General features: G+C 42.5%; 1 protein-coding gene across 1 annotated transcript; it reads right to left on the reverse strand.

Moving 5' to 3' along the window:
• Positions 1–14,145: 14,145 nt before the first annotated feature.
• Positions 14,146–14,547, reverse strand: LOC141021646 (protein FAR1-RELATED SEQUENCE 3-like). The gene has a single exon (XM_073497497.1). The coding sequence runs from the start codon at positions 14,545–14,547 to the stop codon at positions 14,146–14,148; it is 402 nt and encodes a 133-aa protein (XP_073353598.1).
• Between the last annotated feature and the right edge of the window lie 1,152 nt (positions 14,548–15,699).

Below are 15,699 nucleotides of genomic sequence, written 5' to 3' on the forward strand. Positions count from 1 at the left end.
AAACCTCGGAAAAATAACTTCTTTAAGCATCTTAATAGACGTGTTATGATCAACACTACTAGTTGGAATAGCTTCTACCCACTTAGTAACGTAATCAACAGCAACTAGAATATGTGTGTATCCATTAGAGGCAGGAAAAGGTCCCATATAATCAAAGCCCCAAACATCAAATGGTTCAATAACAAGTGAATAATTCATAGGCATTTCCTGACGTCTACTAATATTACTGATTCTTTGACATTCATCACAAGACAAGACGAACTTACGAGCATCCTTGAAGAGAGTAGGCCAATAAAAACCGGATTGCAATACCTTATGCGCAGTTCTATCTCCAGCGTGGTGTCCTCCATAGGCCTCGGAGTGCCACTTGCGTAGGATCTATTCCTGTTCATGCTCAGGTACACAACGTCTAATAACACCATCTACTCCTTCTTTATAAAGATGTGGGTCATCCCAGAAGTAATGTCTTAAATCATAGAAAAACTTTTTCTTTTGTTGGTATGTGAAACTAGGTGGTATAAATTTAGCAACAATATAATTAGCATAATCAGCATACCATGGAGCAGTATGAGAAGCATTTATGACATTTAATTGTTCATCAGGAAAGCTATCATCAATAGGTAGTGGGTCATCAAGAACATTCTCTAGCCTAGACAAGTTGTCTGCAACGGGGTTCTCAGCTCCTTTTCTATCAATAATATGCAAATCAAATTCTTGTAGCAAGAGAACCCATCTAATAAGTCTAGGTTTAGCATCTTTCTTTACCATAAGATATTTAATAGCAGCATGATCCGTGTGAATAGTTACTTTACAATCAACAATATAAGGTCTGAACTTATCACAAGCAAATACAACTGCTAAGAATTCTTTTTCAATAGTAGCATAATTTCTCTGAGCATTGTCTAGAGTTTTACTAGCATAGTGAATAACACTTAATTTCTTATCAACTCTTTGCCCTAGAACAGCACCTGCAGCATAATCACTAGCATCACACATAATTTCAAAAGGTAAATTCCAATTAGGTGGCTGAACAATAGGTGCAGAGATCAATGCTTTCTTAAGTATTTCAAATGCTTCTACACAATCATCATCGAAGACAAATGGTATATGTTTTTGTAATAAATTAGTCAGAGGCCGAGAAAGTTTTGAGAAGTCCTTAATGAACCTCCTATAAAAACCGGTGTGACCAAGGAAACTTCTTATACCTTTGATGTCCTTGGGACATGGCATCTTTTCAATAGCATCAACCTTAGCTTTATCAACTTCAATACCTCTTTCAGAAATTTTATGCCCCAAGACAATACCTTCATTAACCATAAAGTGGCACTTTTCCCAATTCAAGACAAGATTAGTTTCTTCACATCTCTGCAAAACTCGATCAAGGTTTCTCAAGCAATCATCAAAAGAGGATCCATAGACGGAGAAGTCGTCCATGAAAACCTCGCAAATCTTTTCACAAAAATCAGAGAATATAGCCATCATGCATCTTTGAAAGGTAGCAGGTGCATTACATAAACCAAAAGGCATACGTCTATAAGCAAAAGTACCGAAAGGGCAAGTAAAAGTGGTCTTTGATTGATCATCGGCTGACACAGGTATTTGAGAGAAACCAGAATAACCATCTAGAAAGCAAAAAAATGTGTATGTTTGGATTATCTTTCTAGCATTTGATCGATAAAAGGTAAGGGGTAATGATCCTTTTTAGTAGATTTATTTAGTTTGTGAAAATCAATTACCATCCTATAACCTGTAATAATTCTTTGCGGAATCAATTCATCTTTATCATTAGGAACGACAGTAATACCTCCCTTCTTAGGGACACAATGGACAGGACTTACCCACTGACTATCAGCAACGGGATAAATTATACCTGCCTCAAGGAGCTTTAGTATTTCCTTTCTTACCACTTCTTTCATCTTAGGATTCAGCTGTCGTTGGTGATCACGAACTAGTTTGGCATCTTTCTCCAAATTTATTTTGTGTTGACATAGTGTGGGACTAATGCCCTTAAGATCATCGAGAGTATATCCAATAGCAGCACGATGCTTCTTCAGAGTTTTCAATAATTTTTATTCCTCCTTTTCTGAAAGGTTAGCACTAATAATAACAGGATATATCTTCTTTTCATCAAGATAAGCATATTTAAGAGTATCAGGTAATTGTTTAAGCTCAAACACGGGATCACCCTTGGGTGGAGGAGGATCCCCTGGATTTCAACAGGCAAATTGTGTTTCAGGATGGGTTCCTGTTTAAAGAACACTTCATCTCTTTCCCTTCTTTCATTCATAAACATATCATTTTCATGGTCTAGCAAATATTGTTCTAAAGGATCACTAGGAGGCACGACAATAGAAGCAAGACCAATAATTTCATCCTTACTAGGCTATTCCTCTTCACGGTGTTGTCTACGAAATTTAGAGAAATTAAACTCATGAGACATATCACCTAAACCAATAGTAACAACATCCTTTTTGCAGTCTATCTTAGCATTAACAGTGTTCAAGAAGGGTCTACCAAATATAATGGGGCAAAAGCTATCTTGTGGGGAACCAAGAACAAGAAAATCAGCAGGATATTTAGTTTTCCCACACAAGACTTCAACATCTCTAACAATTCCAATGGGTGATATGGTATCTCTATTGGCAAGCTTGTGGTAACATCAATATCTTCTATCTCAGCAGGTGCAATATCATGCATAATTTCATTGTATAAGTCATGAGGTATAGCACTAGCACTGGCACCCATATCACATAAGCCATGATAACAATGATCTCCTATTTTAACAGAAATAACAGGCATGCCTACCACGGGTCTATGTTTATCTTTAGCACAAGGTTTAGCAATTCTAGAAGTCTCATCACAGAAATGAATAACATGCCCATCAATATTATCAGACAAGAGATCTTTGACAATAGCAATATTAGGTTCAACTTTAACTTGCTCAGGAGGTGTATAGGTTCTAATATTGCTTTTATGAACCACAGTTGAAGCTTTAGCATGATCCTTTATCCTAACAGGAAAAGGTGGTTTCTCAACATAAGCAGTAGGAACAATAGGATCATTATAAGTAATAGTCTCTTATTCAACTTTAATAGGTGTAGCTACTTTTACCTCTATGGGAGGATGATATTTAAACCACTTCTCCTTGGGGAGATCAACATGAGTAGCGAAAGATTCACAGAAAGAAGCTACTATCTCAGAGTCAAGTCCATATTTAGTGCTAAATTTACGGAAAACATCGGTATCCATAAAAGAATTAACACAATCAAACTTAGGTGTCATACCTGACTCCTTACCTTCGTCGAGATCCCAATCTTCAGAGTTGCATTTAATTCTTTCCAATAAATCCCATTTGAATTCAATAGTCTTCATCATAAAAGAGCCAGCACAAGAAGTATCGAGCATGGTGCGATTGTTATCAGAAAGCCGAGCATAAATTTTTTGAATAATTATCTCTCTTGGGAGCTCATGGTTGGGGCATGAATATAACATTGATTTAAGCCTCCCCCAAGCTTGAGCGATGCTTTCTCCTTCGCGAGGCCAAAAATTATATATATAACTGTGATCACGATGAACAAGATGCATAGGATAAAACTTCTGGTGAAATTCCAATTTGAATTGTTTGTAGTTCGATGATCCCATATCATCACATAGCCTATACCATGTCAATGCATCTCCCTTCAAAGATAAAGGGAAGACCTTCTTCTTAATAACATCACCGGACACACCTGCAAGCTTAGATAATCCACAAACTTCATCCACATATATTAGGTGCTCATCAGGATGCATTGTTCCGTCTCCTGCAAAAGGATTAGCTAGAAGTTTTTCTATCATACCCGAAGGAATCTAAAAGTAGACATTTTCATTTTCAGTAGGTTCAATAGGTTGAGGAGCAACTCTTTGCTCTACTGGTCGGGGTGAAGAGACCCCGAACAAGCCCCTCAGAGGATTACTTTCCATAGTAACAAGTGACAGTAAATTTCAGCACACTATATAAATTTTTCCTTACCAAATTCCACCAACCAAAGGCGCTTCACTCCCCGGCAACGGCGCCAGAAAAGAGTCTTGATGACCCACAAGTATAGGGGATCTATCGTAGTCCTTTCGATAAGTAAGAGTGTCGAACCCAACTAGGAGCAGAAGGAAATGATAAGCGGTTTTTAGCAAGGTATTCTCTGCAAGCACGGAAATAATAGGTAACAAATAGTTTTGTGATAAGATAATTGGTAACATGCAACAAGTAACAAAAGTAAATAAAGTGCAGCAAGGTGGCCCAATCCTTTTTGTAGCAAAGGACGAGCCTGGACAAACTCTTATATAGAGAAAAGCGCTCCCGAGGACACATGGGAATTATCGTCAAGCTAGTTTTCATCACGTTCATATGATTCGAGTTCGGTACTTTGATAATTTGATATGTGGGTGGACCGGTGCTTGGGTGCTGTCCTTACTTGGACAAGTATCCCACTTATGATTAACCCCTATTGCAAGCATCCGCAACTACAAAAGAAGTATTAAGGTAAACCTAACCATAGCATGAAACATGTGGATCCAAATCAGCCCCTTACGAAGCAACGCATAAACTAGGGCTTAAGCTTCTGTCACTCTAGCAACCCATCATCTACTTATTACTTCCCAATGCCTTCCTCTAGGCCCAAACAATGGTGAAGTGTCATGTAGTCGACGTTCACATAACACCACTAGAGGAGAGACAACATACATCTCATCAGAATATCGAACGAATACCAAATTCACATGACTACTAATAGTAAGACTTCTCCCACGTCCTCAGGAACAAACGTAACTACTCACAAAGCATATTCATGTTCATAATCAGAGGAGTATTAATATGCATAAAGGATCTGAACAAATGATCTTCCACCAAATAAACCAACTAGCATCAAGTACAAGGAGTAATCAACACTACTAGCAACCTACAGGTACCAATCCCAGACTATGAGACAAGAATTGGATACAAGAGATGAACTAGGGTTTGAGAGGAGATGGTGCTGGTGAAGATGCTGATGGAGATTGCCCTCTCCCGATGAGAGGAGCGTTGGTGATGACGATGGCGATGATGTCCCCCTCCCAGAGGGAAGTGTCCCCGGCAGAACATGTCTGCCGGAGCCCTAGATTGGTTCCGCCAAGGTTCTGCCTCGTGGCGGCGGAGTCTCGTCCCGAAAGCTTGCTTATGATTTTTCTTCGAACGAAAGACTTCATATAGCAGAAGATAGGCACCGGAGGGCCAACAGGGGGCCCACGAGGCAGGGGGCGCGCCCCCACCCTCGTGGACAGGTGGAGGCCCCCCTGACGTGGATTCTTCTTCCAGTATTTTTTATTATTTCCAAAAATAACTTTCGTGGAGGTTCAGGACTTTTGGAGTTGTGCAGAATAGGTCTCTAATATTTGCTCCTTTTCCAGCCCAGAATTCCAGCTGCCGGCATTCTCCCTCCTTATGTAAACCTTGTAAAATAAGAGAGAATAGGCATAAGTATTGTGACATAATGTGTAATAACATCCCATAATGCAGTAAATATCGATATAAAAGCATGATGCAAATGGACGTATCAGACAACAGCGATGCACAATGGTGGGAAAGATGCTCTCTATTGACTGCTTCATCGCACCATCATGATCGGTTATGAAGTTGTCAGGAGGTTTGCCATCCATAGCCTCTAGGAATGCTTGGAAGATGTTGGGGAACGTAGTAATTTCAAAAAAATTCCTACACACACGCAAGATCATGGTGATGCATAGCAACGAGAGGGGAGAGTGTCGTCCACGTACCCTCGTAGACCGTAAGCGGAAGCGTTATGACAACGCGGTTAATGTAGTCGTACGCCTTCACGATCCGACCGATCCAAGTACCGAACGCACGACACCTCCGAGTTCAGCACACGTTCAGCTTGGTGACGTCCTGCGGACTCACGATCCAGCAGAGCTTCGCAGGAGAGTTCCGTCAGCACGACGGCGTGATGACAGTGATGATGATGCTACCGACGCAGGGCTTCGCCTAAGCACCGCTACGATATGACCGAGGTGAATTATGGTGGAGGGGGGCACCGCACACGGCTAAAAGATCAACTGATCAACTTGTGTGTCTATGGGGTGCCCCCTCCCCCGTATATAAAGAAGTGGAGGAGGGGGAGGGCCGGCCCTCTACTATGGCGCGCCCTGGGGAGTCCTACTCCCACCAGGAGTAGGATTCCTCCCCTTCCAAGTAGTAGGAGTAGGAGAGAAGAGAAGGAAGGAGGGGGCGCCGCCCCTCCCCCTAGTCCAATTCGGACTAGGCCTTGGGGGTGCGCGCGGCCTGCCCTAGGCAGCCCCTCTCTCTCCCCTAAAGCCTAGTAAGGCACATATACTCCCCGGCGAATTCCCGTAACTCTTCGGTACTCCGATAAATACCCGAATCACTCGGAACCTTTCTGATGTCCGAATATAATCGTCCAATATATCGACTTTTGTCTCGACCATTTCGAGACTCCTCGTCATGTCCCCGATCTCATCTGGGACTCCTAACTACCTTCGGTACATCAAAACACATAAACTCATAATACCAATCGTCACCGAACGTTAAACGTGCGGACTCTACGGGTTCGAGAACTATGTAGACATGACCGAGACCCATCTCCGGTCAATAACCAACAGCGGAACCTGGATGCTCATATTGGCTCCTACATATTCTACAAAGATCTTTATCGGTCAAACCGCATAACAACATACGTTGTTCCCTTTGTCATCGGTATGTTACTTACCCAAGATTCGATCGTCGGTATCTCAATAACTAGTTCAATCTCGTTACCGGCAAGTCTCTTTACTTGTTCCGTAATACATCATCCTGCAACTAACTCATTAGTTGCATTGCTTGCAAGGCTTATAGTGATGTGCATTACCGAGAGGGCCTAGAGATACCTCTCCGACAATTAGAGTGACAGATCCTAATCTCGATCTATGCCAACTCAACAAGTACCATCGGAGACACCTGTAGAGCACCTTTATAATCACCCAGTTACGTTATGACATTTATTAGCACACAAAGTGTTCCTCCGGTATTCGGGAGTTGCATAATCTCATAGTCATAGGAACATGTATAAGTCATGAAGAAATCAATAGCAATATACTAAACGATCGAATGCTAAGCTAACAGAATGGGTCAAGTCAATCACATCATTCTCTAATGATGTGATCCTGTTAATCAAATGACAACTCATGTCTATGGCTAGGAAACTTAACCATCTTTGATTCAACGAGCTAGTCAAGTAGAGGCATACTAGTGTATGTATTCACACATGTACTAAGTTTCCGGTTAATGCAATTCTAGCATGAATAATAAACATTTATCATGATATAAGGAAATATAAATAACAACTTTATTATTGCCTCTAGGGCATATTTCCTTCAGTCTCCCACTTGTACTAGAGTCAATAATCTAGTTCACATCGCCATGTGATTTAACACCAATAGTTCACATCACCATGTGATTAATATCCATAGTTCACATCGCCATATGGCCAACACTCAAAGGGTTTACTAGAGTCAGTAATCTAGTTCACATCGCCATGTGATTAACACCCAAAGAGTACTAAGGTGTGATCATGTTTTGCTTGTGAGAGAAGTTTAGTCAACGGGTCTGCCAAATTCAGATCCGTAGGTATTTTGCAAATCTCTATGTCTACAATGCTCTGCACGGAGCTACTTTAGCTAATTGCTCCCACTTTCAATATGTATCCAGATTGAGACTTAGAGTCATCTGGATCAGTGACAAAACTTGCATCGACGTAACCCTTTACGACGAACCTTTTGTCACCTCCATAATCGAGAAACATATCCTTATTCCACTAAGGATAATTTTGACCGCTGCTCAATGATCTACTCCTAGATCACTATTGTACTCCCTTGCCAAACTCAGTGTAGGGTATACAATAGATCTGGTACACAACATGGCATACTTTATAGAACCTATGGCTGAGGCATAGGGAATGACTTTCATTCTCTTTCTATCTTCTGCCGTGGTTGGGCTTTGAGTCTTACTCAATTTCACACCTTGTAACACAGGCAAGAACTCTTTCTTTGACTGTGCCATTTTGAACTACATCAAAATTTTGTCAAGGTATGTACTCATTGAAAAAACTTATCAAGCGTCTTGATCTATCTCTATAGATCTTGATGCTCAATATGTAAGAAGCTTCACCGAGGTCTTTTCTTTGAAAAACTCCTTTCAAATACTCCTTTATGCTTTCAGAAAATTCTACATTATTTCCTATCAATAATATGTCATTCACATATACTTATCAGAAATGCTGTAGTGCTCCCACTCACTTTCTTGTAAATACAGGCTTCACCCCAAGTCTGTATAAAACTATATGCTTTGATCAACTCATCAAAGCGTATATTCCAACTCCGAGATGCTTGCGCCAGTCCATAGATGTATCGCTGGTGCTTGCACATTTTGTTAGCACCTTTAGGATCGACAAAACCTTCTAGTTGCATCATATACAACTCTTCTTTAGAAATCCATTAAGGAATGTAGTTTTGACATCCATTTGCCAGATTTCATAAAATGTGGCAATTTGCTAACATGATTCAGACAGACTTAAGCATCGCTACGAGTGAGAAAATCTCATCGTAGTCAACACCTTGAACTTTGTCAAAAACCTTTTTCAACAAGTCTAGCTTTGTAGATAGTAACACTACTATCAGTGTCCGTCTTCCTCTTGAAGATCCATTTATTTTCTATGGCTTGCCGATCATCGGGCAAGTCAACCAAAGTCCACACTTTGTTCTCATACATGGATCCCATCTCAGATTTCATGGCCTCAAGCCATTTCGTGGAATCTGGGCTCATCATCGCTTCCTCATAGTTGGTAGGTTCGTCATGGTCAAGTAAATGACCTCCAGAACAGGATTAACATACCACTCTGGTGCGGATCTCACTCTGGTTGACCTACGAGGTTCGGTAGTAACTTGATCTGAAGTTACATGATCATCATCATTAGCTTCCTCACTAATTGGTGTAGGAGTCACAAGAACAGATTTCTGTGATGAACTACTTTCCAATAAGGGTGCAGGTACAGTTACCTCATCAAGTTATACTTTCCTCCCACTCACTTCTTTCGAGAGAAACTCCTTCTCTAGAAAGGATCCATTCTTAGCAACGAATGTCTTACCTTCGGATCTATGATAGAAGGTGTACCCAACTGTCTCCTTTGGGTATCCTATGAAGACACATTTCTGCGATTTGGGTTTGAGCTTATCAGGATGAAACTTTTTCACATAAGCATCGCAACCCCAAACTTTAAGAAATGACAACTTTGGTTTCTTGCCAAACCACAGTTCATATGGTGTCGTCTCAACAGATTTAGATGGTGCCCTATTTAACGTGAATGCAGCTGTCTCTAATGCATAACCCCAAAACGATAGTGGTAAATCGGTAAGAGACATCATAGATTGCACCATATCTAATAAAGTACGGTTACGATGTTCGGAGACACCATTACGCTGTGGTGTTCCAGGTGGCGTGAGTTGCGAAACTACTCCGCATTGTTAATATTCTCCTCCACGATCAGATCGTAGAAACTTTATTTTCTTGTTATGATGATTTTCCACTTCACTCTGAAATTATATGAAATTTTCAAATGTTTCAGACTTATGTTTCATCAAGTAGATATACCCATATCTGCTCAAATCATCTGTGAAGGTCAGAAAATAACGATATCCGCCGCGAGCCTCAACACTCATTGGATCGCATACATCAGTATGTATTATTTCCAAATAAGTCAGTTGCTCGCTCCATTGTTCCGGAGAACGGAGTCTTAGTCGTCTTGCCAATAAGGCATGGTTTGCAAGCATCAAGTGATTCATAATCAAGTGATTTCAAAATCACACCAGCATGGAGTTTCTTCATGCGCTTTACACCAATATGACCTAAACGGCAGTGCCACAAATAAGTTGCACTATCATTATTAACATTGCATCTTTTGGCTTCAATATTATGAATATGTGTATCACTACGATCGAGATCCAACAAACCATTTTCATTGGGTGTATGACCATAGAAGGTTTTATTCATGTAAATAGTACAACAATTATTCTCTAACTTAAATGAATAACCGTATTGCAATAAACATGATCAAATCATATTCATGCTCAACGCAAACACCAAATAACACTTATTTAGGTTCAACACTAATCCCGAAAGTATAGGGAGTGTGCGATGATGATCATATCAATCTTGGAACTACTTCCAACACACATCATCACCTCGCCCTTAACTAGCTTCTGTTCATTCTGCAACTCCCGTTTCGGTTACTACTCTTAGCAACTGAACCAGTATCAAATGCCGAGGGGTTGCTATAAACACTAGTAAAGCACACATCAATAACATGTATATCCAATATACCTTTGTTCGCTTTGCCATCCTTCTTATCCACCAAGTATCTAGGGCAGTTCCACTTCCAGTGACCATTTCCTTTGTAGTAGAAGCACTCAGTTTCAGGCTTGGGTTTAGCTTTGGGCTTCTTCATGGGAGCAGCAACTTGCTTGCCGTTCCTTTTGAAGTTCCCCTTCTTTCCTTTGCCCTTTTCTTGAAACTAGTAGTCTTGTTAACCATCAACACTTGATTCTTTTCTTGATTTCTACCTTCGTCGATTTCAGCATCACGAAGAGCTTGGGAATTGTTTCTGTTATCCCTTGCATATTATAGTTCATCACGAAGTTCTAGTAACTTGGTGATAGTGACTAGAGAACTCTATCAATCACTATCTTATCTAGAAGATTATCTCCCACTTGATTCAAGTGATTGTAGTACTCAGACATTTTGAGCACATGCTCACTAGCTAAGCTATTCTCCTCCATCTTGTAGGCAAAGTACTTGTCAAAGGTCTCATACCTTTCGACATGGGCATGAGTCTGAAATACTAATTTCAACTCTTGGAACATCTCATATGCTCCGTGGCGTTTCAAAAACGTCGTTGAAGCCCCGATTCTAAGCAGTAAAAGCATGGTGCACTAGACTATCAAGTAGTCATCATATCGAGCTTGCCAAACATTCATAACGTCTGCATCTGCTCCTGCAATCGGTCTATCACCTAGCGGTGCATCAAGGGCATAATTCTTCTGTGCAGCAATGAGGATAATCCTCAGATCACGGATCCAATCCGCATCATTGCTACTAACATTTTTCAACTTAGTTTTCTCTAGGAACATATCAAAAATAAAACAAGGGAGCTAAACGCGAGCTATTGATCTACAACATAGATATGCTAATACAACCAGGACTAAGTTCATGAGTTCAATTAATCAAATTACTTAAGAACTCCCACTTAGATAGACATCCCTCTAACCATCTAAGTGATCACGTGATCCATATCAACTAAACCATGTCCGATCATCACATGAGATGGAGTAGTTTTCAATGGTGAACATCACTATGTTGATCATATATACTATATGATTCACGCTCGACCTTTCGGTCTTAGTGTTCCGAGGCCATATCTGCATATGCTAGGCTCGTCAAGTTTAACCCGAGTATTCTGCGCGTGCAAAACTGGCTTGCACACGTTGTATATGAACGTAGAGCTTATCATACCCGATCATCATGTGGTGTCTCGGCATGACGAACTTTGGCAACGGTGCATACTCAGGGAGAACACTTGTACCTTGAAATTTAGTGAGAGATCATCTTATAATGTTACCGCCAATCAAAGCAGAATAAGATGCATAAAAGATAAACATCACATGCAATCAATATAAGTGATATGATATGGCCATCATCATCTTGTGCCTTTGATCTCCATCTCCAAAGCACTGTCATGATCACCATCGTCACCGGCGCGACACCTTGATCTCCATTGTAGCATCGTTGTCGTCTCGCCAACTACTGCTTCTACGACTATCGCTGCCGCTTAGTGATAAAGTAAAGCAATTACAGGGCGATTGCATTGCATACAATAAAGCGACAACCATATGGCTCCTGCCAGTTGCCGATAACTCGGTTACAAGACATGATCATCTCATACAATAAAATTTAGCATCATATCTTGACCATATCACATCACAGCATGCCCTGCAAAAACAAGTTAGACGTCCTCTACTTTGTAGTTGCAAGTTTTACGTGGCTGCTACCGTCTGAGCAAGAACCGTTCTTACCTACGCATCAAAACCACAACGATATTTCGTCAAGTTAGTGTTGTTTTAACCTTCACAAGGACCAGGCGTAGTCACACTCGGTTCAACTAAAGTTGGAGAAACTGACACCCGCCAGCCACCTGTGTGCATAGCATGTCGGTAGAACCGGTCTCGCGTAAGTGTACGCGTAATGTCGGTCCGGGCCGCTTCATCCAACAATACCGCCGAACCAAAGCATGACATGCTGGTAAGCAGTATGACTTGTATCGCCCACAACTCACTTGTGTTCTACTCGTGCATATAACATCTACGCATAAACCTGGCTCTGATACCACTGTTGGGAATGTAGTAATTTCAAAAAAAATCCTACACACACGCAAGATCATGGTGATGCATAGCAACGAGAGGGGAGAGTGTCGTCCACGTACACTCGTAGACCGTAAGCGGAAGCGTTATGACAACACGGTTGATGTAGTCTTACCTCTTCACGATCCGACCGATCCAAGTACCGAATGCACGGCACCTCTGAGTTCAGCACACGTTCAGCTCGGTGACGTCCCACGGACTCACAATCCAGCAGAGCTTCGCGGGAGAGTTCCGTCAGCATGACGGAGTGATGACGGTCATGATGATGCTACCGACGCAGGGCTTCGCCTAAGCACCGCTACAATATGACCGAGGTGAATTATGGTGGAGGGGGGCACCGCACACGGCTAAAAGATCAACTGATCAACTTGTGTGTCTATGGGGTGCCCCCTCCCCCGTATATAAAGGAGTGGAGGAGGGGGAGGGCCGGCCCTCTACTATGGCGCACCCTGGGGAGTCCTACTCCCACCGGGAGTAGGATTCCTCCCCTTCCAAGTAGTAGGAGTAGGAGAGAAGGAAGGGGGAGAGAGAAGAGAAGGAAGGAGGGGGCGCCGCCCCTCCCCCTAGTCCAATTCGGACTAGGCCTTGGGGGGCCGGCTTGCCCTAGGCAGCCCCTCTCTCTCTCTCCCCTAAAGCCCAGTAAGGCCCATATACTCCCCGGCGAATTCCCGTAACTCTCCGGTACTCCGATAAATACCCGAATCACTCGGAACCTTTTCGATGTCCGAATATAGTCGTCCAAAATATCGATCTTTACGTCTCAACCATTTCAAGACTCGTCGTCATGTCCCCAATCTCATTCGGGACTCCGAACTACCTTCGGTACATCAAAATACATAAACTCGTAATACCGATCGTCACCGAACGTTAAGCGTGCGGACCCTACGGGTTTGAGAACTATGTAGACATGACCGAGACTCATCTCCGGTCAATAACCAACAGCGGAACCTGGATGCTCATATTGGCTCCTACATATTCTATGAAGATCTTTATCGGTCAAACCGCATAACAACATACGTTGTTCCCTTTGTTATCGGTATGTTACTTGCCCGAGATTCGATCGTCTGTATCTCAATACCTAGTTCAATCTCGTTACCGGCAAGTCTCTTTACTCGTTCCATAATACATCATTATTACCGAGAGGGCCTAGAGATACCTCTCCGACAATCGGAGTGACAAATCCTAATCTCGATCTATACCAACTCAACAAGTACCATCGGAGACACCTGTAGAGCACCTTTATAATCACCCAGTTACGTTGTGACGTTTGGTAGCACAAAAAGTGTTCCTCCGGTATTCGGGAGTTGCATAATCTCATAGTCATAGGAACATGTATAAGTCATGAAGAAAACAATAGCAATATACTAAACGACCGAATGCTAAGCTAACGGAATGGGTCAAGTCAATCACATCATTCTCTAATGATGTGATCCCGTTAATCAAATGACAACTCATGTCTATGGCTAGGAAACTTAACCATCTTTGATTCAACGAGCTAGTCAAGTAGAGGCATACTAGTGACACTCTGTTTGTCTATGTATTCACACATGTACTAAGTTTCTGGTTAATACAATTCTAGCATGAATAATAAATATTTATCATGATATAAGGAAATATAAATAACAACTTTATTATTGCCTCTAGGGCATATTTCCTTCAGAAGACCCAATCAAAGCTCGATGCCAACTCCTGCCTCACAAACGTGCAACCCAGCATGAAAGATTGGCCATGTCGGTTTGTTCCGATGAAGGGCGCGAATGGCATATTGTACATGTTGGTCATGTAGGTGGTGTCAAACGATATGCAATCGTGGTACACCTTCGCATAAGCTTTTCGAGCTAAGCCATCCACCCAAAATATGTTGACAACTCTGTCCTCTTCATCATATTTCACCTTATAGAAGAAGTCTAGATCGGGTTTCTGTATATCCTTGAAGTGCGCAATTGTCTCAATCATGTGACCCTCCTTTGTGTCATCTCTACGGAAACTTGTACACAGATTTGTTATTGCCTTTGGTCCGAACGGCACCATCAACTCAGTTCCATAGAACTCTACCATTATATGCATCATATGTCCTGCATAATCCAAAAACAAAACAATATATTTTTTTAGTCGAACAAATGCACACATCCAGCTGCACAGTAATGGGACATGTGCTGGCACAGAGGATAATTGCAGGAAGGGTTAATTATCCTTTTGCCCTCAGTGGTGTCTATGTGCTCAGTTTTGCCCTCAGATGCGAATTGTGCTCAGTTTTTCCCCTAGTCCATGCACAGCTACTATGACGAGGCCAAACGGCCATATTTGAGTCCATTCCGTCCGCCGGCGTTAGTGGTTGTGGGTCTGGAGCTTACACGTGGGACCGCGTGGACGTGGGTCCGGAGCTGACATGTAGGCCCGTGCAACTAAATCCCCAAATCATTCGTAGGATTCTAGCTCACTCCGCCCATCCGCTGGCCGGCTGTCCTGCGCCGCCACCGCCACCTGCCCCGCCACCAGCTGCACGGCCTACTCTGCCGCTACCATCCTGCGCCTATGCTCCATGGCTACGTGCGACGCCCGCCACCTTCCTGCGACACCACGGGTGGGGCGCCCGCCACCTGCTCGACCCGTGGCACGGCCTCCTTCCGTGCACCCGGCCGGAGCGCTCAAAGGTGGGGGGCTGCTTGAGCTGTTTGAACTAGGAGGAAGAACCCTAGGGCGAAATGGCGAGCAGCGGCGACCCCGGAGTATTTGGCAAGGCAGGCATCGGGCCGGAGATCCGCCGCATCCACGACTGGGTTCCCGAGGGGTAAGTCTCGCCTCCTATTTAGATTGAGCTTAGTTGTGCATTTGAACACTCGATTCGAGTAGGTTTGCCCAATTAGTGTGCTGATTGCGTCTCTGTTTCGCCGGTTAGGATGGAGTTGCGGTTTGCTTTCTTGGTGCACATTAGAAGGACCGGTACATGTTCGATGCAAAGGATAAGAAGAAATACCAAGGAGGTTTTGATTATAGGTTGCCAATGGCTAGTAATTGGAGTTCCAGACAATTTGGGGAGGTAATTTGTAGCCAATATCCTTGGGGTTTGCTTGATGAAGTGGTATACAAATACTATGATGGGGAAAAGAAATGGGTGACAGTTAGTAATGATGAAGAGCTAGCTACCATGTTTGTTAGGCATAAAGAGAAAGATAATTTTCATGTGAGGCTGCAAGTTGATGTGCTTGA

The sequence above is a fragment of the Aegilops tauschii genome, chromosome 4 (assembly GCF_002575655.3).
Source record: "Aegilops tauschii subsp. strangulata cultivar AL8/78 chromosome 4, Aet v6.0, whole genome shotgun sequence".
NCBI classification, from domain to species: domain Eukaryota; kingdom Viridiplantae; phylum Streptophyta; class Magnoliopsida; order Poales; family Poaceae; genus Aegilops; species Aegilops tauschii.

Excerpts from the sequence above, each read along its gene's own strand:
- LOC141021646 (XM_073497497.1), bottom strand. The coding sequence starts at position 14,547 with ATGGTAGAGTTCTATGGAACTGAGTTGATGGTGCCGTTCGGACCAAAG.